This window comes from Phasianus colchicus, chromosome 12 (assembly GCF_987193195.1).
Source record: "Phasianus colchicus chromosome 12, bPhaCol1.hap1.1, whole genome shotgun sequence".
In the NCBI taxonomy this organism is placed as follows: Eukaryota; Metazoa; Chordata; class Aves; order Galliformes; family Phasianidae; genus Phasianus; species Phasianus colchicus.
The window spans coordinates 5828031-5854341 of NC_143447.1; the positions used below are offsets into that span (position 1 = coordinate 5828031).

The 26311-nt window shown below is 38.6% G+C and overlaps 1 protein-coding gene across 8 annotated transcripts in view; it reads left to right on the plus strand.

The window, feature by feature from the left end:
• Window positions 1–26311, plus strand: part of OTUD7A (OTU deubiquitinase 7A) — a 105866-nt gene that overhangs the window by 59910 nt on the left and 19645 nt on the right. For 6 of the 8 annotated variants that reach the window (XM_090148747.1, XM_090148751.1, XM_090148749.1 and 3 more), the window contains exons 5-7: window positions 10259–10413; window positions 20132–20314; window positions 22541–22759. In XM_090148747.1, the coding sequence (XP_090004873.1) occupies window positions 10263–10413; window positions 20132–20314; window positions 22541–22759 (553 nt within the window). In that variant the 5' untranslated portion in view covers window positions 10259–10262. Of the gene's footprint in view, window positions 1–6291; window positions 6825–8825; window positions 9019–10258; window positions 10414–20131; window positions 20315–22540; window positions 22760–26311 lie in introns of those variants that run through there. The other 2 variants (XM_031616436.2, XM_031616437.2) reach the window with 2 other exon arrangements.

A 26311-nucleotide genomic window follows, 5' to 3' on the forward strand; every position in this document is an offset into this window, starting at 1 on the left:
GAGCTTTTGTTACTAAACAGAGCAAGCCTGTATTTCAATATGCATTGAGACTGTGTCGTTCTAGCTGGAGGCACTTGGTATAGAAAAATTGTCTTCTGATCTGAAAGAGGCTGCTGACAGAATTTCTGTCTGGTTGTTTCTTTTTTTTACAATCTTGAGCTGTCTTGACATATTAAGGTGAATGTAAAGCAAAGCATATGTGAGATTAAAAAAAAAAAAATCCCCAGGTTTTCATGATCTTTTGGCATTTCAAGTGAGATTCAGGTACCTGAATACAGACTTGGTAAGCACGATAGGTAGGAATGGATGCTCATAGATGTGTATTGTCATTTTGGTAGCTCTGCATTGTCTGGGTTGCCCACACAGGACTAGCAAATACAATGCAGAATTTGGAGCAGCAAGTGTAATTCAGAGTTACTGTATGATGCCTTTGGCTATTATCTGAACTTCATGTTTATTTTTCTCCTTTCCTTACTGGGTAATTATAAATAAAGTTAAGAAATGAGAGTTACAAATCTGTACACCTCCCTTCACATAAGTACAGATGCCGTTGGGTAGCATTTCAGACAATTTTGCCTTTTAAATTTTGAGAATTGCAGAATGTTTTGCACAGCTGTCATAAGTCAGGATGGAATTATAAAAGGTTTCACTTTCATCTAGCTTCTGCCTTGGAACTTCTCTGAATTTGAGCTCTTCCACTCAGTTATTTTCTAGCTAATGGGGGTAACTATGCTGAAAAATAGCATTTTGTAGCTGAGAGTTTTCTTTATCAAATAGTGTTATTGTACTCTTTGTAGCTATTGTTGTTTCTATGGAAGTAAGTAGAAGGCATTACTTTGAGAGCAACTAACACCATAAATAACAATAATTGATCTGTTGTAATCACTGTAGCAGGGTATTGGGTAGGTAATTCTCACCTGCAAATGAGACAAGGTTTGTGACAGTCTGAATGCCAGATTCTTCCTGACGTACAGAAATCTCTTTGAAATCCCAGATAACAGCAAATATTTATTAAATTTAATAATCAAACTGGTGGCCTATTCAAATTCAAAGGACCAAGAAAAATAAGTTGTTCTTTCTACAAGCATTAAAATTAATTGTAAATATGCAAATATATCAAGTAGAGAAATAACTAAAGGATGTGTTGTGAATTTTTAAAGAGCTTTCATGCAGAGGTATTTACCTTTTACTATATTTAAACAAATATAGATCTTATGCTGCCAAAATTTAAATCTTCAGGATTAAATAAACAAGAAACTTACAAAGGAGTAATCACTCCAACGTGGGACTAACTGAAAAAAAATAACATTTTTAGAGATGTTTAGAGTTTAAATAAATTAGTGTGATCACTTCAATAGGAGATTATCTTAATAGCCTCTGCTTAACTCACAACAATGTCCTGAATAGAAGACCGAAGGAAGTGCTGAGTAATAGGGAGCTGAAGGAAGAAAAATAGTGATTCTGTCACAAGCTGTATTACTCCTACAAGAAAAGGAATACCAGTGTTTTTGAATAGTTGTGGTTGTAGCCTGAGTAGCAATGAGCAGGTTAGTTGGGCCCCAGCTGTAGATTCCAGGTTGAAATTTGGACTGAATGCTAGTCGTGAAGCCTGTGGGAGAATGAATATAATTTCTTTACCAAACTTTTTGTTTGTTCTGTATATAAAGATCAACCACCCCCCCCAACTCCATCAACCCTTTGGTAGGGCACTTTAGACTTGGAAAATCTTTCAGAAATTTGAAGGCAGGTGGTTCAAATCAGTAGCAGTTGGCCCAAAGTAGCAGAGATGGATAACCTCTGGTCTGGATAGGATTTCAGCATGTGCTTAAAGTAAAGCACATGGTTCTGTGGTTGTTCTGTGCGTATTTTTTGGTGTGGGTTCCTTTTTTTTAATACAGTGATTTGTATAGATGTGGCTTAAATGAATGTGACTGAATCTACATTTTCAGTTTACACCATATTGTTACAGTTCTGTAAAATACTGAACTTTGATCGTAGTATAACGTTTCCCTAACTCTTTGGAAGTTCTACATTTTTCTTCAGTGCTTGGTTTCTTGAACCAACATTTCTATTAGAATTCAGTCTAACATTCTAGCAGTTATTCCTTGCCATGTAGAACATATTCATTCTTAATAATCTTGCAAAAAATTAATAGCAATGTAGTTGACAGGAAATGAAACAAGGTATGTTCAGGAAAATAAATTTGACTTGTTGAGTTCCCTTTAAAGACGGTACTGTTTGTAGATACAGAGAGCAGCATTATGTTGGCTGTTAACACTTTGACTTATTTGCAGGTGCAGTGCTTGCTTCATATTGTGGCAATGTGGTTTACAATTTTAGCTCTGTAATCATGTACTAATTTTTATATAAAGTATTACCGTAATGATAGTAAAGATGTTAAGAATTCATCTTATGCTAGTATGATTCTGTTTGTTTTTTTTTTTAAGAACAGTATCTTGGATGCAGGTTTGACTATATCTGTGCTGAAGAGTACGTCTATACATTCATATACGTATATAACAGTGTATATATGTGAATCTAGACATGCATGTACACAGGTGAGCATGCAGAAATTCACATCCCTGGCTATTCAGGGGATGCAGAAACAAAGTATGATAGAAATGTATGATAGAAATGTTAAGCTGCATACAAAAAGTTTATTGAAATAAGGTCATGGTGTATTAAACGATATTGAAATTAATCTAAATAAAGGGTAGAGTGAAGTTTCATGTTTGGAGCGAGCTGTTGTTCCTGTAGGCAAACTACGATATTTTTCTTACTTAAAAAAGGTGTTTTGATTGCTGTAAAAAAAAAAAAAAAAAAAAAAAAATCAGTGTCATTCCTTTCAGACAATCTGAAGAGCTGAGTTCCTACATTGACTGTCTTAAGATGATATTCTGCTTCTAGACACATCTCTAATGGATCGGATTAATTACAGTTCTTGGCTTAATAAGTTTATGTTGTATATGGACATCTGGCAGAATGTGATCTAATGAAAACTGGAACAACTTTAGAAATGTAATAACCACATTTTTTACAATAAGCCAGAAACTTTAGGTCTGTGAAAGTGTAAGTACGTACATTTTACATGCAGAAAATAATGAAAATTTGCACTGCCTCAATCCGAAGAATTTAGATGTTTCACTAATCACAATTAACTTATTTGGTGCATTGGTTCAATTTAATGATGTTGTCAAGATAGTAGAATTATTACATTCTTCATCAAATACGTCATGTCAGAAAACAATACTTTCTAAGTCTGGAACTCTGCACAAATAGGGTCCTTCTGCCATAACAACCATGCAACAAACATGGTCTGCACTTTCTGGGTAGTCAGACCAGTGGAGAGGAGTGAGTAATGCTGATGGGTATTTAGCCGTGTCATCCTGGAGGAAAACAAAAATGAAAGGGAAAAGAAAGGATGTGAGAGAGGACAGAATGGGCTTCATCTTATCAGTGAATGACTTTCCCCTGGCCTACTGGAGATTTGTTGGCATGTTGTTGGAGATGCTTGTTTTTTCCTTTGAAGGTTTAGTTGAGGTTTAGTGTTTGCCTTTCTTTGTCCATTTCAGAGCTGTTTCCTTTCACTTCCTTGCTTGTGTTTTGACAGGAAATTGCGTGATGCCTTAGGCTTGGGATTTGTTTCAATGTGCTTGCTTTCCACTAGTTTTGGGGGGAAAAGTATTTTTATATTGTTTAGCCCTTTGATTTTGAAGAAGTGAAAGCTAAATTCAGATGAAGGCTGTCCACGTTTGAGAGCAGCTCAGTTTTAAGAGAGAGGTTCGAAAGGGGAAAAACAGATCAAATATTGTTAATTCAACTTCAGATCCTGTTCACCCATTTCAACATTTAGAATCAACTGATATTTCTTCTTTAAAGCTTTTTAAAATGCTTTTTCTTACAATGTACAACAAATTATTCCCTTTCATTACCTCTTGTATTTGTGCTGAATGCATATGAAAGTATTTAAGGAAGAAACTTTGAGTACAGAGTGAATGAAGCAAGAGGTATCATTTGTGCTTTGAGGGTCAAATAGTTTTTGTCTGCATTCAGTACGACATGCTGTTTGTATATCCTGTATGTGACACATTTGAAAGAGAAACAGCAAGTACGTAGCTTGCTCTGAAAGTTATGCCTCCTATTTGTTTTCAAAGAAACTACAACAGGTACAGAGATAACAACAGCTCTACTTGATAGAGAGAATTCCCAGTTACAGAGCACTATTTTTTCAGCATAGTTACCACCATCACCACCACCATTAGCTATGCACTTCTGCCAGTGGTGAACATAAGCCTTCATGCCACGCTTGTAAAAATCTGCACCAGTGGAGGTGACCTGCTGTCACCACTGCAGAAATGCACTGCTCACCATCTCAGTGTGCTCACATCCACTGGTTGGACTCCATAAACATTCAGCGAGCATCAGTGAATGTCAGTGGGTGCCATTTTTTAAACAGGAATTCATTTCCACTCCTATGGTTTATCTTCTCTTCCATGTCAGGTATCATTCTGTCAGACTGCCCTCTGCTGCCATCTGTCCCATGGCAGCAGAATGTAGCAGAATATTGGTAGCTGCCACACCAGCAATATTCATCTCTGACATCATGGGCCAATGTAATGGAAAAGAGGTGTTATTTTCAGTGGGTGTAGTATGGAAGAGTGTGTTGTATCTGCTCTAGGTGCATGTGGTACGTATGAGGGTAGGTTATGTTAATGCCAGGTGCCAGAAGTGGAGGTGATGGTGGTGATCTTAATGTGAGGAGAGCTTGCATTCTTCTGGTGAGAACAGTGAGTCTGGTAGCCAGCCGGGTTCTGAGCTTCCTGCTTGTAGTGAATTACTGACTGCCTTCTTCCTTACAATTTATCTTCTTTTCTTCCTTTGCAATCTTTTCCCAAGTCCATCTGGATATGTTTTTACAGCTAATAGCAGTTTTCTGGCAAAGAGTATAATTTTCTACAGGCTATTTTGTGGGGTTTTTCTTTGTTATTGCTTTTTTCTTGATACCTCTCTAAATCTGAGAGAGGTAAGAATACAGTTCTTTCTGAGGTTAAAAAAAGAAAAGAAAAAAGAACCAATAAACCCCCATCTGGGCTAGTTCAAAATTATTAAGGGAGGATCTTTGTTTTCAGAGTGTAGAGCATGCATTGTTCGGACTTTTGTACAGGCTTTTATTCGCATGGAGTGGTGGTAGAAGGAATAGCTAGACCACCTGCCATCTGTGATAATTATGACTAGAAATAGTCTGCTGAATGAAATAAAAAAGTGAAATAGTTTATACAGTTAGTTCTGACAACAAAATAGTGCTGTAATAAGAGACCTAGTAATTTGCCTTTAGAGACTTTTTTCAGTAGAACTGTTAATTTTTATGAGCTTAGTAGTACCACCTCCAGTTTGTAAAACGTCAGAGACTTTGTGAGGCTTGGCCAGTGTGTGAGAAAAGAGTTTCTGCAGCAGGCCATTACTCAGGTGCTTGCACAGCAGGGGTTTTAGTTGTCTCTTACAGCTTTGGATGTGCTTAATTCGGAATTTTCCAGGAAACTGAGCAGGAGTCCAGCTCCAGTCAGTGCATCTCTGCATGTCTGATTTCATCTTTAAGTAGTCCATAATAATGAAGCAGTGGTTACTTCAAGTAATCAGTGGTTTGTTCTCAGTTGCCTTTCAATTTTAATGTTCATGAACATGTGGCTGTGTGAACCCTTCCATTTTTTAGGCAATTTCTGAATAAACACCACTAATTCAGGCTGTTTTGTAAATTCAGGTCTGATGAGTACCAGGAAAACCTAAATAGCATAGATGCTTTTGTGCAGGTGTTCTAAGCACTTCTGGAGGACTCAGATCCTAGAGACATGTATAGCATAGTACACAAGCACATAAGATGCATTCAACTAGAGCATTCCTCATGCTGTCCTGGATGTGAGAGATCTGGTTTGATGCTGTCTTAGCAATCAGCGTAGGTCATTTGTTTTTTAGCTGTGAAGCTACTGTTGTTTTATAACAGAATCTGGATACTATTTCAGTTTATATTGTTGTTTCTCAGGAAAGCAACAAGTGCCATCTCTGGCTTTTACATGTTTTCATCAGCTGTCGGTATGCAGGGATAACCAGTTTTCTACATGTAGCCAGGGAGCCAGAAACAACTTAGTTTATAGAAAAGATCTTCATTACTTAACCTTTGCTGGAATGGATTAAAAATAACATGCTTCTGCTGGTGTGGTTACTGAGTGGGTTCCGATGGTCATGTAATCATAAGGCAATTCTGGGGTGTTTGCTGATGTCATAAATGCAGAGATCAGTCCTGTCTTCAGATGTTAAAAGGATCTGTTCAATACCAAAGTGAAAAATACTGAAATAATGCTGATAATGAGAGAACTCATGAACTGACTTCTTCAGACTGATAGGCACTCAAGTTTTCAAAATCTTCGAGCAGTCTAGCACACAGACATAATGACTGCACTTGATTGCCCAGCTGGTGCATTTTAAATGCCTAGTGATAGACTCAATACTACTGAGTCACTGAGTATTAGAATCTGAAATTTGCTAATGTTTTGTGTCATTCACCAGCAGCAAGTTCTCCTAGCTGGATCCATATGTTTCCTTCCTGCCGGTTAAGATTCGTCTCATACTCCTAGTCACTGAAGAAATCTCTTGGATCTGGTTTCTTATGGTCTTTATATGGATGTTAGGTTCTGTTTAATAGAGCGGATCTGTGTATGAGAATGTATCAAACAATAGCAGCATTATCATCCTGCATTTTTATTTAAACAGAGAAAAAGGCTTCAGTTGCTACAGAGCTTGCATGTTGACTTTGGCCATGATTGACTAAGGTAGTACTCTTTTCTAAAGTGCTAGCGTTCCTTTTTAAGTAGCCATTTCAATATTTCCAGGTTTCCTTTTTTTTTTACCCCACCTCTTCTTATTGTTAACTATTAGAAATGTTTCCTGTCCCATGGTGATCCTTAGGAAAGGACCTTAGGTCCTTTAGGTAACAGGGAAATCAACTGCTTCCTTTTTTATTATTATTTTATTTATTCATTTATTATTCTCCAGTTTTATTCCTCTGTAGCTGTGGTACAAACAAGAGTCAGCCCATATCATCTGTTCCCAGTAGGGAATGTTGGTGTTCATCATTATGCTTGGCAAAGTTGCATCTGAGCTGTGAGGAGTTAACAGGAATGATTTAATTCATATTTAAAGGTAGATGTTGACCAATGACAAATAGAATGGGAGTAAGATCCACACTTGTGCTTAAGTTGTGTGTTAAACTTGATCCAGTTGTCTTTGCTTTGCACTGTTTCTACAACAGTGTAGGCAGGCTAGAATAAGGAGATCATAGAATTGTGGGATTATTTGAGTTGGAAGGGACCTTTAAGGGTTGTCTAGTCCAACTCCCCTGCAATGAGCAGGGGAATACCTTTAGCATAACTGTTTTGGATGCCAGCTATCTTACCAGCTACTCTCAAGGTGCCAGCATAAATTTCTATTTCCTTATTTTATAAACGTTATTTTATAAACTTTGAAGGCTGGGTTTGACTTCTCTAGGAAAATAAGAAAAGTAGATACAAAACACACTAACATCAGCTTGTTCTCTCACCCTATCAAAGCCAACCTTCTAAGTCAATATTAAGCAAGACTGCTTGCAGAGAGGCACCGTGTCCTGCACTGTCATGGCACAGCTGGCTGGAATCAGCCATACAGGCTGTGTCTGCAACTCCATTCCTTACGGAGTTCTGCTGCTGGCACCTGGGCATGGCCCTGTGCAGGGCTGCCTCAGTGCCATGCTGGTGTTCACAGCTGGCAGCAGGCTGCTAAAACTGAGTCACTTGGCCCTAGGATGGGAAATCCTGCTGTGAAGTAGAAAATAGTGTGTGATAATGATTAAGCTGGTACTGCATGATGACAGCTTTAGGAACCCTGGATAGATGGGCAAGTCAGGGCAGGAGTTAGGTATAACTACTTACTAAAAGGAGTGAAGACCTATCTGTACCTAGCTGCATTAACTAATGCTCTAATTGCTTTATTCACAAAAAAAAAGGAAGAGGAGTGAGCTTCAGCTAGGATCTTCCTTTCCTACTCCTTCCAGCTGGGCCTCAGTCGGATCAAGTTTTTAGTGCTTTCTTGTTGCAGGCATTGTTTTGTTTTGTTTTTGTTTTTTTTCATTTGCTTTGTGGAGAGGGTTTTTCCACCAGAAAGTCAGCTACAGAAATGCTGGAGGCTGGAAAGGTACTCTGTGTTCAGCTGCAGTGTGCTTTGTGCTCTATTGAATTGCTTGCCTGGAGGTCACCTCGCTGAGGTTTTTTAATTGGGACTTCAGTTATCTGTGACTGTACTGATATATGACAATGATATAGTTTATACTGGGCACCTTTATACTATGCTTTCCACTTATGCAGCACATTCCTTTTTAAAAAGAAAAGCTTATTCTGAGACCAGCAGGCTCGTCTGTCCTCAGCTGGTACCTTGGTGGCTGTCCAGTCCATTGTTGCTGAGGTGCTGATATATGGCCTTGGTGTGTTCCATACAAACTTCTGTGACGTGGACTGCACATGCTGAACTTTATGTAGATCTTTGAAGGACTGGTTGCTCTCCAGGTTCCTGTAAAGCACCTCCACCACTGCTAATTGCCTCAGATACTGGATACCATTCTTAACTCCGGTCCATTTGCCTTGGTAGTTTGCAAGGTCTTCTTTCAGAGGATGCTTTGCCTTTGTACTCAACAGAAGCTGTATACAGAATATGTGCTTTGTTGCCCTTTTCTAGCCCTTTTGTTGACTGTTTAGCCTGTAGGGATGGATCTGAGCTGCTAATGATCTGTCTTTCCTGATTAGACGTCAGTACCCCAGTGTCAGAGAAGACAGGTAGTAATTCCCTCTACCTGGATGGCACCTGCAATCTTTCTGCATCATATGAGCATTCTGGTTACACATCTGTATCTGAGACACTGAAGGGCTGTTTCAGCAAGGCAGGAGGCATCTATCCTGGAGGAGAGGAGGGATTTGCCATTCTTCGTTTCCTCACAAAGTAAGGGAAAGGAGAGGAGGAGGAGGAGGAGGGGAAAGATAAAATTATTAATTGTCTTAACGAGATCGTTTCTGGAGAACTGGGAGATGGCAGCAATGCAAGGGTCAAATACCATATCAGACTTTAGGCCAATTTTGCTTGATTATTCTCCCATGCAAAGAAAACAATGTTGCTTTCTGCTGTTGCTGTTTGCTGTCCTTAACAAGCCCTGAGTTTGCTAATCCTGTCCAGCAGCTAAGCACCCACCAGCTGCTCAGTCACTGTCCCCCTAGCTCTACAGAGAGAGATGGGAGAAAACTGGAAGAGCGAAAAGGAGGAAAAAGTCATGGATCAAGATAGCGGCAGTTTAATTAAAATGAAGGATGGAGGAGGAGGGGGGAAAGCAAGTGACGCAAAGACAATCACTCACCACCTCCCACAAGCAGACTGATGCCTAACCAGTCTCCAAGCAACAGCTACTTTAGATTCTCTTCCAGTTTTATTAGTGTGCATGACATTTACATGGTATGGAACGCCCCTTTGGTGTGCTGGGGTCAGCTGTCATACTTCTGTTCCCTCCCAGCCTCTGGATGGGCAAGGTGGGAAACAGGATGGCCTCGATGCTGTGTAAGCACTTCTTAGCAATGGCTAGAACATAGATGAGTTATAGACATTGTGTTAGTCACAAGTCTAGGAAGTTAGTTAGTAAAGTCCATCTAAGCCTGACAGTGTAATGGATGTGTAAATCCACTGTGTAATGTAAAGGGGGAAACAATAAGTTACGGAAATGGTAGAGAGAAAGTAAATAAAAGAACAAATCCTGAACTCTGTCCTGCGTGTGTTAGCGTTAGTAAAGCAAAAGAGCTGGAGGCTAGTCAAACATTTAAATATTTGCTAAACTTCAGTCTATGAGCATTCCTATCCATACAATGATATGGTCGTTGTGTTTTGAATGAACAGTGCATACATCTAGTTTGATTCTTCAAGCGGTGGAATTATCAAGAAGCTGCAAATAAGAAAAATCAATAAAAAATATGAAATGTTAAAAAATAATAATAATAAAAAAAAAGAGAACTAGGAAGAAAGCGTGAGTGACCAAAAGCTTCTAGGCTAAGGCAGAGATGAATGATAAATACTGTTAAATATCATAACTTGTATGTTCTAGCATTTCTATTAGCATTGTTTGATGAAGAAAGGAAAAATAACATTTCCATCAATTTGGAGTATGTTCCATAACTTTGTTTCTTTTTCTCCTTGGTAGATGGATGCCTTCTAGCCAATCGGCGAGTCCTGCTGCTGCCTCATGTCCGGCAGCATCTCTGAATGATCACATGACTCTTGATATGGATGCAGTCCTGTCAGACTTTGTTCGGTCCACAGGGGCAGAACCAGGTCTGGCCAGAGACTTACTAGAAGGTAAGCTTTCAGGACACAACTATTTCCTATGCCTGCCATTTTCTTAAAGCAAGAGCCAGTAATAAAAAGAAACATCTAGCCTCTGTTGACAGACATTTCTTAGTATTTTGGTTAGTAAGCCAACTCTTAGTAGTCAGTTGACCATAGACTTCATCAAAGTAGATGTTTTTGGCAAAAGCCTTTAAAAGTTCTTAGTATGTTAAATTGCTTGTTTTAACTTACTGATAATCATGTTAAGTGTATATGTTGACACCCAGGGAATGGGGTAATAGCGCTTCATCTTAATTTTGTCATTTTTAGCTGTCTGAAAGCAGTTTTTAATGTTTTGACTGACTGGCCAAAGCAGTTAAGTCTGAAATGGTTGTACTGTAGACAAAGAAACCAGAGATGTTTTGGGGTCCAATATACATGCCTAATTCCAGTTTGATGGAATGGGAGTCAAATGGCTGCTATATTTAAAACATCTAAGAGGCTGTATCAGAAAAATAGCTGTGTCTTTTTAGTTCTTTTATTGTAGCCTTAAGCTTAGAAGCTTAAAAGTGGAAAAATATCTTTGATTTTGAAAGCATCTCCTTTCTTTGACTTTTGGTGAAAGTCACTTGAATCCTTCAATCTGGTAGACAATCAGTAAAATCCCTGCAGTTTGTTTTTTTTTTCTTTTGAGCTTTGTATTGATTACAGTTACTTCTCTGACCAAAACGTGCTGCTTATTGTGTGCGACACAAATTCCAGGAAGTGTCCATTCTTGATTTGGAATGAAGATAGAGATGAAAAAGGTGTTTTCATTCAGTGGTTCCACACAGAATCACAAAATTGCAGGGGTTGAAACGTACTGTCTTCAGTAGGTTGAGTCCAACCTCCCTATCAAAGTAGGTTCTCCACAATAGGTTGCACAGGTAGGCATCCAAATGAGTCTTGAATATCTCCATAGGAGAAGACTCTATAACCTCTCTGGACAACCTGTTCCAGTGCTCCATCACACTGTAAAGATTCTTCTGCATGTCTGTATGGAACTTCCTACCTTCTAGTTTAGGCCATTACTCCTTGTCCTATGCTGTGCACCACTGAGAAGAACCTGGCCTTTCCATTTGCCTTCCATCTCTCTTCAGACATTTACAAACATTAATCAGATCGCCCTCCCTCAGCCTTCTTTTTTTCTGGCTGAACAGATCCAGGTTATTCAGCTTTTCCTCATATGGGAGATGATAAAGGGCCCTCTGCTGGACTCCTAGGAGATCCTTGTCTTTTTGGAACTGGAGAGCCCAGAACTGAACACAGCATTCTAAACATGGCCTCATCAGGGCAGAGTAGAGGGGGAGGATCACCTCCCTTGACCTGCTGGCCATGCTCTTTTTAAAGCACCCCAGAATCCCATTGGCCTTCTTGGCCACCAGGGCACACTGCTGGCTACAGCCAACCTATTGTCCACCAGAACACCCAGGTCCTTTTCCACAGAGCTCCTCTTCAGCAGGTCATTCCCTAACCTGTACTGACTGATGCATGCACCCCCAGGTGCAAGACTCTACACTTGGTCTTCTTAAACCTCATCCGGTTCCTCCCTGCCCAGCTCTCCAGTCTGTCCCAGGTCTTATTAAATGGTAGCACAACCTTTTAGTGTGTCAACCACTCCTCTCAGCTTTGTATCATCAGCAAACTTGCTGAGGGTGGACTCTATCCCTGCATCCAGGTCACTGAAGTTGAGCAAGATTGGACCCACTGCTGGTGACATTGCTAGTTCCTTCTGTTTGTTTGTTTTTTAAACGTAAAAATAAAAAATTCTGAATTGGTTCTAGCTTGTCTATGTTTGACTCTTCTTGACAGCTATTAGTATCATGGAATAAAAAGTAGTATAATTCAGTTTCTGATAAGTTTTTGATGAGTGAAACATGCAGAGCTCCAAGCCTCACTTTTTGTATTTTCTCTATCATTCAAAAGAATGTATAAATAATTCCTTTGGTTATGTGAGTATATACTTTTCTACTGTTACATGCAGAACAAAGTTTGCCTTTTTGGCAGTCACATTATTTATAATGTTGTTTGTATCTTTGGCGATGCTTTAGTACAGAACAAGGAGCTTGTGGTCAATACATGCTTGCTCTGACATTTCAAAATAACCAATTCTAATATTCTGTGTAGTTGCTTAACTGATAAGGAGCTCACATTTCACAGACTCAAAAGCATTAGTTCAATTGTTTGAGAATTTTGCTGTGCACATCTGAAAATAGATGTAAATGCAGACTTTAATAGCTGCATCAAAGTAAAAAATTGGCTTTGGTTTTCTTAGTTCTACATAAGAAATTAAAATCAATTTCATGGTATTAAAGTGTCTTTTAAGTACATTTGTAAAAGTCCCACAGCTGTCTAATCAGCCATTCATTGGTGGTTAAAATTGCAATAATAATTGCTTAGTTGATATTTTTCCAATGAATAATGTTTCATTTCTATTTACTTAGTCTGAACGGCCAGTTCTAGGCTGCTTGCTGTTTTGTATTCACATGGTAAAGCTGTGGGAACTTAAAAATGTACAGACTTGAAGAATAGTCAAGGAAAGATGTGGAGGCGGAAGGGGCTTAACACTTAACAACACATGCAGGTACACTTTAATATGTCATCTCTCTTGCTTTTTAGGGTTTCTTGAGCTTCTTGAATGTTTTAAAGATCCTTTGTTCCATTACAGTTTATTCTCATACATTGGTAGATTTATAAGCAGCATAGCTTTCCTTATGAAGAAAGCTTTTAAAACTTGAGGTTACAGTCTGATAGGTCATAGAGCCATGTGTCATGAGTAATTCACTGATTTTTTTGTTTTTCATTTGACTGTATATTGGAATTGAAAAAAATAAGATTATTTTCCAGCATGGCATTGGGAAAATGTCCGTATTCAGTGCATGGGTACTTTGTCATTGATCCACAGAATTTTGATTAGTCCTGTTTTGTCTTTGGAGACGAGGGTTGGTGAGGGACTTCTTAATTCCCAAGGGCAGTCTAAGAAAATCCAGTTTTGGTGACAGTATGCTAAGCCAGCTTCTTCCATTCTTGACATCTGTGCAGTACCTGAGAGAACTCGAGCATTATCAAGAATTGTTAATTAATAATTAGTTCTGCACTGTTTTCAAACAGATTTTGGTAGCACAAAATAATTCAGTTTTATCACAACTGAGAATAAATTTGTGGCTAGGAAGTCTGAATAACCTCCTTCCCCAGCTTCTTCTTTTTCCTCTTGCCTTTAAATATCCTAATAACCTCATGCCCATTCCTAGGGTGAGGATCTAAGGTAGCTGAGATCATGAGAAAAAAGCCTGTCGTGGTACATCTATGCTGCTAAGGAAAACCTTCTTTCTCTCTGCTCAGGAGGCTTTCATCTCCCCTTCTCTGTAGCAGTATCATTTTTTTTTTTTTCTGCTTACAGTGTGCCATTATGCCTGAGCAGTAGCTGAGTGAGCTATTTCTGGGCTGAATTCTGCAGATGATCCATCTCCACATCAGAATCTGTATTCCATCAGGAACTGCAGTACTCCTTGTCGAATCTAATAGTTGCTGGCAGTGTCTAGTGCATAGAACAATTCATGCTTGTTTTTGATTGCTTTGTTTCTCTTGGTACTTTCCTATATGTTTTTTGTTGAAGGGCTTTTTCTTCCTCAGCACTTCTTGCATTCATTGCCTGAATGCTGCTGTGGACCACCTAAGCTATTTTTATCGTTCTTTTTAATTAAGAGAACAGCTTTTTACTTACAGTACTAAAATTCATAGTTGCTATTATGGGTGAATTATTAAAACGGGAAGCACATTTCTGTCAGCGTGGTCCTGACTACAAGACTTTGCAATGCTCCTCCTTGTTGGTCAAGCCTCCAGGGAGGCTTCTTGGTTGACAGCACTTTACACCTTCTCTAGTCTTGCAGAGACTTTGAAGTAAACACCCCATGGGAATTAACTTCCGAGAGCCTGAACATCAAATAGGTGTCTTCGGAATCGTGGCGTCTCCAAGACATCATAAATCCTGATGCTTAATAATTAAGAGGCAAGCAAAGAGTAAGGAATATGTCCCCGCAAAAGTAAGGGACACCAAAAACTATTTACTGTCTGTACCAGATAGTAAAAATACAAACAAAAAACCCCAAACAAACGCAGGTTGAGGAGAGTATGAGCACAACATCTGTCAGCAAGTTAGAGTAGGAAGAATGACTGTGACAGTTGCTTGGCTTTCTGAGCAGCATTTGACTCTGGAGACATGGAAACTGGATCTGATGCTACACATTGTGATGGTTTAGGAATCGGTTGTGCTTGAAGCAGATAATTTCATATCAAAAATATCTCATACGGACCTCAGTTCTTTGCTCTTGTGTGATTATGAAGACCTTGACCATGTGTGTGTATGTAGAATGCAAACAAACAAAAGTTTATACAGTGAATTTATCTGAAAGCAATAGCTTTTCCAGTACTGTAAATTTCATGCAAACAGCCTTTCACACAATTCCTTGAGACAAAAGCTTTCTTTTGGACTGACTGTATACTAAAGCACAGAATGAACATCTACATCTTTTTTAGATTTAAAAGCACTTCATAAAATAGCATTCAAATCTCTCAATACGGACTTGGTGCCCGAGATGCTTTGCCAGTTCTTTTCCATTGTGTATTCTTCCAAAATATATTTTTTCTAATTTTAAATTTATGCTTGCTGGTATTACTATCCTGTCTTTCATGAGGATATTACTAATTACAAAAATTGGATTGCTGAAGGACAAGCGAATACTTTTTAAATTTGACCCAGTTTGGAATAGAGAAGGACAGTTTGTTCTATATTACTGTAAAAGAGTTTTTTCATTAAATTGAAACATAAAACCAATTGTATTTTCATTATATTAGCCTTATTTTTGAAAATTAGAAAACCAGAGAAGCCTGGTATTCTATTGAATCCACTTATGTGTCATGTTGTAGCATCTGTGAGTTACATGTTTCCACTCAGTCTTCCTTACTTGGAAGATCTGTTGCTGCTTCCTACAGGTCAGTATCACGGTTTCAGGTGCCTGGTTTTGGTACAAACTTTCTTTTCCTCCATTGTATTTTTCAGTGGTTAGTGCTTAATTGCTAAAAATATATCCTGAGATTTAGATCTCATTCAAAATATGCTCTTCATACACTTTTACAGCAATAAATTTGATTCTACTTAAACAGTAGCAGTAGCTTTGTTTTGAGAATAATTGTGTTCAATATTGAGTTTAATAGCTAACCAGGAGCACGCACTTGCCTTTATGAAAGCAAGAGTAACTTAAAACATTGGTATGGCTATCTGGTCTAGAACTCTAATGATGTCCTTCTGTAGCCACGGACTTTCTGTATAGGCATGGGTAAGCATAGAGGTTGCTGAGAGATCAGGTAACATATAGGGTAGTTTTCAGACAGCAGGAGGTATGCAGGCAGTGGTCACTTGATTAGTACGGAGGATAAGGGATTAGACGTGGCATTTCAATATATCTCATCCTTATACTATGGACAAGCACCAGGTGAAGGAGATTCGTGGAATTCAGTGTCTGTAATAATAATGGAAATAAGAAATTAACCTGCAGCAATAATATATATTTAAGTGAGAAGCTGTATGCACTTACATAAGTGGTTTCATTCGTTTATATGACTTGTTCAGCATTTATTTGTATAAACAACAGAATCTTTGTTTTTTTCTGCTAGACTGTTTATTTGTGTCATATTTAACCATTGCATAGAAGTAATTGATATCTATTTCCAGCTGGAAACTTAATTGAGGTGTGTGTAGTTCAGCATTAATACGAGTCAGGAGATTGGCTGAGTCATGGAATGTGTGTTCAAGGAGACTGACCCATGGAAGTTAAGAGATGCAGTAGAAAGATGTTTCCTTCTGAGAACAGTGTACATCAGCAGAATTAAGAGAAAAAATAACAATAACAACAACAACAAAAAAAAACCCAAACCAAAACCAACACCACATAATTGGTGGAGAAATTTACAGTGTTGTCATATGATTGTACAAAACCATCTCTCCCAAAATAGCTTCTTATTCTTTCCCCCAGACAGTTCCTTTTATAGTTCTCTTGTGGAAGACTTGGCAAAGGGAAGAAGAAACTGAGCAGCTATCAATGTCTTGTTCCACAGAGATCAAAATTGCCATTTCCAGCTGTCTGTTCATCTTGAGTGACTTTGCAATCAAGCAGGAAATGGGAAAACATTAACTAAGTGTCCTTGCTATGTTATTATTTGAGAGTTTGAGCAAAAATTACTTATTTTAAAACATCTGGTGTAATATTAGCCTGGTTTTACATCCAAGTTTTTCAGAAAGAGTGAATCTGATCTAGAATTCCTCACCTTTGCCTGTCATTATCTGTGTTAATCAGCATAGTGCCAAATAGGAAGAGTTGATTTCATTTAAAGTGAACTTGTGCATTGCTTTATTAGCAAGAATGGACTTCCTCGGCTGGCAAAGAAGATAATGCTAAACTTTCTATCTTAAATGATTATCCAGTTGATGGAAGATTTTTTTTTTAATTAATCTGTTCTGTTAATTAATTGTTCACTGGTATAGTTGCAGGAAATGAGGGTCATTCTGTGTTCATAAGAACTAAGAATCTGTTAATTGTCTGGAAAGTCAGAGGCTGTTTTCTATTTCTCCAGATGCCTTTCTGTATTAGTCATCTTTTATCTCTTAGTTTTAATAAATAGAGGAGATGGTATCCAGTGAACAAGAAGAAACTGAAGAGGTAAGAGAGTTTTTGCAGTTGGAAGGGGTGTTCCTTAGTTTTTTCTCATCTTATTTGTTTTTACATAGCTTATAACTCTGCATTGTACCTGCAGTCCAAATTCTAAACATTTGGAGAGAGTCCTATGAAAAAAAGTTCTATGAAATAGTGAGGGTAAAAGGCCAGAACTTGCTGAGTTCAGAATAGTTCTTATAACTTCACCAGCACACACAGCTAGACACACACGTTCCATTAAAAAGTTGAGGTTAGTCATGGTTCAGCTGAAACAGGTACGTAAGGGCTCCTGAGTAGATCTCAGCAAGATACTGGAACGACTGAACAGTGTTGTTTGTTAATAATCTTCACTTCTGGTCCTAAATCTCTAAATGAGATTGATGGATGTTCTCATATCATTATTGGCAATTATGAGCCTGTCAGCCAGCAGCATCACACAAAACACCGAGGCCTACATGTGTTCCAGGAGGAGTCAGGTCTGTCACAAAATGCACCAGCCACATTCAGCTTTTAATTTCCATTGTGTCCAAGGTGAACATTTCCCACTTCCCTTATGTGTTAGGAACACATAAATTAACATCAGATCTGGACAGGACTAATTGAGGCTGATAGGAAAAAGAAGAATTTTAAAGGGTTTCTTCTGTTTTAGAGAGCTCAGCCAGTTCACAGCCTTCAGGCCTTATTGTGAAATGGGGTATCTGTGTAACTCCAGGAACAGATATGATTCTCTTTCTATAGCTGGCTTTAAATTGATGGATCTTGGGCATGTCTTTGTTTATAAGGAGCACCTGATGGTAGGACTTCCTCATTTCTCCTCTCAGCCTTGCAGCCAACATTTTCAGCTAAGAACTCTTTTCTGCCTTCTTGGAAGGAAGACAGGAGCGTAGAGGTTGATGCTGTTTTACTTTCTGCCACGCATAACAGCTCAAAATCTAAGGTGAAAGATGGCACAGAGCATAGATGGAGCAAGAGTCCTGGACTTTGTTTTTAGAAATAAGTTATACACCCTGCCAAATACCAGATTTGTGACTGGTGCTTTGTAGATTTCTGCAGCTGTACGTCCTTTCAGGTAGATTTCATTCCCATAGGGAAAGGGCTGCCTGAACTGAGCATTCGTGCTGAAAGCTCTTTTGCTGTTTAACTGCTTTGTTACCGAGCCACTGTGCAGTCTTGTGTAAAAGGCAGGGTCAGTGTAATGGGCTAAATGAGGAGATGATGTTCCTTCCACCTAACAGCTGCTACTTCGTATCTGTGGCACAGCTGCTATTCTAAGAACACCTTTGTATACGACAGTATGGAATATTTGAGTCACAAGGTAGTGACTCTACACCAGTTTTTGAAGGAGTGAAAATGTAGGATTTGTTTGCCAGCAAGACTTCTGTCCTGCAGACAGGGAGACTTTGTTAATTTGGTTGGCTTTATAATTATTATAATTATTTTTCAGCTTTTTGAATTTTCGACATAGGTTTAGTTCTGCAGAAGCTTTGCATTATCTTTAGTAATGCTTGATTGTGATTTGTTTTCCGTGACTTGTAAAATGTACATGCAGTGATAGTAAAATATGTAAGAAATGCTGGCAGAAGCATTCAGATTTGTATTGTTATACTGCTTCTTCAGTAGTCTTTGTTTTCAGAAAGGTATTGTATTTGCATGCTATTTTCATTAAGAACAAAAAGATGACTTTGAAAGTGAAGTAGTTAATAATAAAATATTGCCTTCTATTAGAATGGTTAAAAATTCTGAAAGGTCTGTTCATTTTAGTTATATTGTCATTTTGCCAAAATACTTATTTTCCTATTGTATTTGTCATTTTGAAGAATTATGCCCGCTCTTCCTCTTAGCTTAGCTTCCTGTTCAGCATCGCTGTCCTCTCTAACCTCTCCCTTCCCCTTTTGCAAGAAAACAAAAATCCTTTTTTTTCCCGCATGTTCAACTTCAACTGCATTTCCTGTCCTTAAAATATCTTTGTTGAAGTCCTGTATATGTGTATTGTTGCACACTGACCTTTGCTGTGGTCCTCACTGCTTAGAGCTCTCCTAGTTCTCTGTCTCAGGTTGCATCCTTTCTGGCATGTTGTTTATCACTAAATCAGGAATTGCTGGTGACCTTTCAAATGTTCTTTTTAACATATTGGAGTAGGTGGATATGTGAAGGTTGTGAGTGTGGCTTTGTAATTGCATGCTTGCTATTCCTGCTGATTAATGATGAATGTCCCCTAGTTGTATCATGTCTGTTGTTAAGAACTGAAAGAAAATGAATTTGTTAACTGTTGCAGTGCTGCTAATCTATGCTGTTTTAGCAAAAACAGACACAAAAAAACCCACCAAAGCCTAAATAAACAGCGTGTAGCTCAGGTCTTGCTGCATGAGTGTTATCAGCCTGAAAAATATAGAATCTAGTAACAGCCAGTGTGGGCTGCCTAAGGTGTGCCTGAGTTTTGTTGTTAAGGAGTGTGAGATGTGATCTGACAGCGCGTGCTTATCTCTGAGCAAGCGAGGATTTGTCACGTTGAGGTCTCTTCCACGAAGAGGTCTCTTCTCCTTTTGGCTAGAGAGGGACAAGGTGAGGTGGTGGAACCCAACTGAGGGACAGTGTGTCTTACTGTGGTTGGTGTACTGGAAAGCATCACGAGGACATTTCACCCCCTGAAAAGGGGAATGCTGAAGCATTGCAATAAACTCAAGCAAATGTGCAGCAGTGGATGGGTGCAGAAGGCCATGTGTTCTACAGATACAAATAATAGAAAGCAAACCAAGAACGCACACGAGAGAAAAGAGTTGTATCCATGTCTGTTTGCTCTGCACTTTCAAGGTGTTTATCAACTGTGCAATTTTGCTCAGGAAGGAGCAGTTGTAAATGTTTCATCCAAAAGCAGATGCTCTTAAGTGAGAATGATTTCTCTGTTTAGGTTTGTTCTAAAAGCACAGGGACGTGGTTTCCAGGTTCCCAGTCTGCTCTCAGACCGACCTGAGCAGATGTCCTTTTTTCTTCTTTGGCAGGCAAAAACTGGGACTTGACAGCAGCTTTAAGTGACTATGAGCAGCTCCGGCAGGTGCACACCGCCAACCTGCCACAGGTGTTCAACGAGGGCAAGTACTGCAAGCAGCCCGAGCCCGAGCAGCCTCCTCAGGTGACAAAGGCCGAGCGGCCCTGCCTGCAGCGGCAGGATGACATCGCTCAAGGTAAGAGCTCTTCTCTGGGGCTTCTGTGGAGCAGCTTTCTAACTGGTCTGCTTGTGAGTTTTGCGTGTCTGCGAGGAGGTTGAAGACACTGGCCGCCAGCCTGTGATATCCACGTCACTGTGATAGGCTTTGCAGAGATGCTATGCATTGCATTTTTCAGCTGCCACGGGCTTTGCCTCAGCTCTACAAGTTGTTTTTTTTTTTTTTAATGAGCAATTCAAGTACAGAAATACTTCCCAGGCAGTCCTGTGGTACAGAAAAAGGGAATTAGGGGGTGTCAGAGACCACTACTGTATGTAGTGCTTCATGTAGTACTTTTATACTTCATGTAGTACTTTTATACTACATGAGACACAAAAAAGGCATTTTTTAATAAATAATCCATATTTCTGTCTTTGCATTCTTTTTCGTAGTATTTGATTAGGATGTATGAAATCTATGAATAAATTTCAGCTTTTAATTTTTGATCCCTTATGGCTCCCCTGAGGAAAGAACATCCCTTCTCAATCCCACAAAATAGAAATTGAAAGCTTCAGAACTAAAATGAGTCATCTACCTCAGGCAGCTGATTTCCAGTACAGCATCATGAGCATGAGGATTTACTTTTTTTCGTATGCAATTCTGTTTCAAGTTTTCACTCTCTTGTTCGGATTGTTGGAATGCATTTCTTTTTCATATTAATTATCAAGGAACTGTAGTTAGCACTAAAGTTAATCTACAGCTCTGACAGCTTCTCAAGTAAGAAAGCAACAGCAGTAGCACGATGATTTCAGCAGGGCTTTCTATGCAGTCATTGGAATGGAAAGGCTTCCCTTTTCCTGCCAGCTCATCCCTTCTATCAGAGAGGAAACATTACCAGTGCTCGCAAGTATCAGTGAAGCTCTGTTTTAAATGGATAACTTCCACCAGTAGGGAAGGAACTGCATTGCTTCTTATAACTCCTGAGGGCATGAAATACAGATAAAGGGAGGAAGAGTAGCACACTGTAGTTGGTAAAACTGTTGCTTTCATCCTTATTGGGATCCAACTCACTGTAAAAATCCATATTACTGTACTACCAAGTTTACACTGAAATGTCCATCTGATGGTTTTATGTCTGTAGTACAAGTCTGGCTTTAAGTTATGCTCTGTGCGTAACTGAAATCCTTCCTGACCTGTTCATGATCAGAGAGCTATTGCTGATGTCAGATGAAAACAAGAGGAGTATTACAGTTGGTCATCGTTTAAAAAATGAAGCTGCTTTCGGAGATGTAATTATTTCAATTCCCTTTAAAATCGTTATCTGTAACATTTTATCAGCATTAACAGATCTAACACCTTTGGTATTACTGAAGTCCTGGTATGTACAGTTTTCTCAATTTTTGTAACTTTCCCATATTCTATGTTCAACAATATGTCAGTTTGAACTGAATGATTTATGGTTTTTAACACTTGCAGAGTATTAACGATGAATTTTTCTCTTACCTGTTTGCTGATAGCAGAACTGAAGACATGTACAGAAAAATAAAACGATGTGCTAGTAATTTATTCTGTTCTTAAGATTCTACTGCTTATTTTGCTTTGTCAGTCCATTATTGACTGTTTCTTTTATGGCATTTGTCAGCAGAGAAGTGAAATCTATCATTCTAGTTAAAACAAAACATTCTTTTATACCAGACTTGCTAATGTTATTGCTTGTTTTGAACTGTGGATTGATTCTTGGATCAGGAGTTTAAAAAACGCTCATGCATAAAACTGAGTTTGTCTGACTTCCATCACAGTGATGATAAAAATTGTGTCCAGGTGGATTGCTCTGAAATTAAAACAGTATGGCATTCGATATAGAGTGATTGCAGAATAGTGTATCTTTTGATTCACAAGTCAACTTAATTTAAGAGTTCAAAGCAATAACTGATCATTATAAGTCCACCAGTAGTTGTTCCTTGTAGTGCATCTTTAGAAACATAAGAATAACTTTTGAACTTGTTGAAAATAAAATGCTTGTCTTTCATGCCATTTCTTTACTGTTAATCTGTTTTGAAAGGAGGAGAGTGCAGTTCATCTATAATTTGCCATAGGGAATCCGTAATGAGAACTTAAGCAATCATTTAGTATAGAGAAATAAGCTCCAAAAAGTATTAAAGAAGCAGAATACATTCCAAAGTGAAAAGACATTCACCAGACATTCGATGTTGAATGCTTTTCAGTGTATTCTTACAGTCTATAATCTCTTTGGCTTCTCTACAGAAAAGCGGCTTTCCAGAGGCATTTCTCATGCCAGCTCAGCCATAGTCTCTCTTGCTCGATCACATGTAGCAAATGAATGCAGCAATGAACAATTTCCTTTGGAGATGCCCATCTACACATTCCAGCTACCAGACCTTAGTGTGTACAGCGAAGACTTCCGAAGCTTCATTGAACGTGACTTAATTGAGCAGGCAACTATGGTTGCTTTGGAGCAAGCAGGTGGGTATAGACTTCAGATGGCAGTGGTTGGGTTATCTGACATTCTGCTATTGTTAATGATGCTTCATTTTTGGAATTTGGGTGTCCTGCACAGGAAAAAAAAATGCTGGAGGAAATACTGTGCTTTGCAGAATGATGCATGCCCTCATCCTCTCTTAAAATTTTATTATACTGTCAAATTTGTTTAATAATTCAAAGATAATGCAGAAGGAAGGAATGGAAGACTGATGGAGGAGTCATGTTGGTGCTTCTAGTGCTTGTGAGGAAATGTCATTGCAGGTAACAATTGCAAACTAACAAAGGAAACCTCTTCAAGTTCTGTTCCGGCCTGAGAATATTTTTTAAACATGCAACTTGTATATTGATTATTGTTTTTGTAATAAGAAACTGAAGACTGTGAAAGCAATAGTTCATTACTAACATGAAAAAAAAGTTAATTTTGATATTAATTCATATTTATTAGTAGTTTAACATTTTGAGTTTTAATTTGGATAAATATGGAGAAACATATTTGAGATTATTATCTTTACCTGATGAAATATAAAGTTTATTAATGAACCATGAAATGAATACCCATCTGTATGGGCTCAGTGTACTGAGATACTGACTTATTTAGACACACAACCTTCAAAACTAAGCCTAAGCCTGGAAGAGTGAAACTTGCAGGGAGAACACAGATCAGAGAGTGGATGTGCATGGTGTACTTCAGGGAGTGGAGGATACAGGGACAGATGTATTGGACCAAAAAATAAATCTCTAATGGAAGGGTGTGGTAGGACTGAGGTACCAGCATATTTTGGGTGTAGTTGCATGCTAGGAAATGGAAGAATGGGCTTTACAAATACAGAACAAAAGGAGATAGAAAACTTAGGGTTAGGATGCTGGTCTGGAGCCAGCAGTCAGTGCTGGTTTGCCTCAAAACTCTAAAATGCAGCTGTCCAGAATTTGCTTCATAAGCAGCTCAGTTATTTAATGCAGAAAAGATGGGTAAGGAAGAAGAGAGCAGCAGTCCTATCTCTCATTCACGTGTCCAAAATCATTGCAAGTGGCAAAAAGCAGACACGCTTACAGGATTATACCATGGAAACCTGCTTAGAATTTCCTGCTTCTGAGTATCATGAAGAAATGAATAAATGATTAATTCGAATTGTCAGGTCTGACAATTACTTGAATCAGGGCAATACCTTGACTCACACTAGGAAAGCTGATTTCTTTTCTAATAAAATATTATGGCAGTGGAAAGAACCAGTAACTGTTTTGTTCCTGGCACTTCTCTTAGTGAAGGCTGCTGGTTCCCCCCATTACTACTTGCTTTGTGAAGGTTACTTCTTGCCTGGAGTCCCTGGTATCTGAAGAGGAGGCTGTCATGACCCTAAAACTTTCTGGAGAAAGAATTCTTCAGTTGAAATGAGTTTAACAGATAAACAGTGAATACTTAATTTAAAAAACAAACAAAAAAAAAAACTCAAAAAAAACAAAGCACACCTATGTTTTCATATCAAGTGTTGTCTTATAAAGTGACCTGTTTTCTGTAAGACACACAAATGCTCAGTTTCCCTGTATTGCCTGCTATTGTACAAATGTTGTCTGAAATGAGAAGCATGAATTAATAGGTGTCACTTTGCATCACACGTTTTATTGTCTCTGACCAACAGAGGGCCCAGTTTGACTACACTTTGGTCAGTGACATCAAAACATTGGTGGATAAGATGCATGCCCTGCAAACGACTGGGATCTTATTTTAACAAGGAAGAGAAAAAGAAGAGGACTGTGTTTCAGTAGCTGAGATAGTGTTAAGGGAGGAGAGATGTGTGTGCTTGAGTTCTGGTTTAAGGGCATGAATTTCAATAGGAGGAGGGGAAAAAAAAGAAAAGCTGATTAGGCAAAAGAAGGAGCAGCAGATTACTGCTCAAAAGAAAAAACCATAGATTGGGAGTGCAAAAATGCTAAAAACAGCCTGTAGCACATTTTGTTTGACATACCCAAATGAGATGGATGTCTTCAAAAGGTATTAAATTCTGTTTCTACATGCTTAAGCACTTGCTACCATTATATTTTTATGTGAAAGGATGTTCAGGTTGCTTCCTACCTGTAGAGAAACTCCTGTTTCACTCAAAAATGCTGTCAGATCATAAACAGCAGACCCGGATTAAGGCAGCGTTCCTTGCTCTCTCTCTGCTGCTGCAGCGTATCTGTTACTATTTGTGTGATTGCTGTCTGAATTTCTCTTAGACATTTAGAGCTCATCAATGTGTACAATTTATGTACTCATAAAAGCATTTGAGGCTTTTGTGCATCTTGTAACCCCATTTTGCCTGGAATGAGGTCAGTGTGCAGGGTATGTGCAGACTGAGTGCTCTTGCAGCAATCAGTGTAGTTCTGCAAGGGAGGATGGCTTAGGTTGTGATAATCTTAAATGAGATCTGGGTGAAAGGAATTACATAATTCTAAGCATTTTACTGCAGCAGGTTGATTTCTGTTACCATACTTTTGCTGTGTGCAGTTAAGGTGTAGTCTGACAGAGAAGCTGCTTGGCTGCAGGGGTGGTACGGCAGCTCCCAAACTGCTGTGCTGATGGCTTCACAAATATGTCACGTGGGCAGCAGAACAGCTACAAAAAAGTGCTCTACCACAGTGGGGTTTTTTACTGCTCTGCTTAAACGTAACTCAGTATAACAATTAAACTGTATGAACCTGAAAACTTAATTTTTATGCAGCATATAATGCAGCTGCATATTTCGCCTGGGTTTCACACTCCCGAAAATAAATACCTAAAATTATGAAAATGTTTGATTTCAGACTGTTAAAAATTAAGATGTGATTTAAAAGAAATATAAATAAATGCATTTTGAGACAATGGGAATGTTCTCCTAGCTAGGATTTTTTAACAGACCTTCAAATATATGTCAGGTGCTGCAGTCGCAACCATCATAATTACAAGAAAATGCTATTCATTTCCTCCTTTCTAAGCCTGGAAAACATGTCGTGTATTTCAGTTCTAGTATGAGCAGCAAGTATTTTCTCACACTAAAATGAAATTCAGTAATGGCGTGGAAAAACGCATCTCTGATTATGAAATAAGCTGGTAAACTGAGCAGGAGCTCACTGCTGGGTAAGTGTAGCCAGTTACATGTAGCTGTATACTTCTGTGCCATCTTAGTTTATGACTTTGGATTTGCATTCTGGTTGGTAACCTCAGTATTGCTGGTGCATCAGCCCCAAAAGAAGCATTTACTTGGTTGGTCAGTTTTACTTCTAGAGTTATTTCTACATGAGCTCAGTATTACATTTCCAGAACATCAGTGTATGTGAGTGGTTTTGTAGATGGGCAGTTTTCTGGAAGTACAATCTACTGGAGAAATAAAAGAAAGGCTCTTTTTAGCCTACTTTCCTTAAGGAAACTAAGCACGTGTCAGCAAATTGCCTATTAAGGTATCATTGTAACATTGTTTTTTTTTTTTCTAGTTTAAATCTGACAGTTTCAAATAGCCTTCAACATTACATATCATCACCACGTGACTCTACACAGCACTCACACTCCTTTAGTACCCA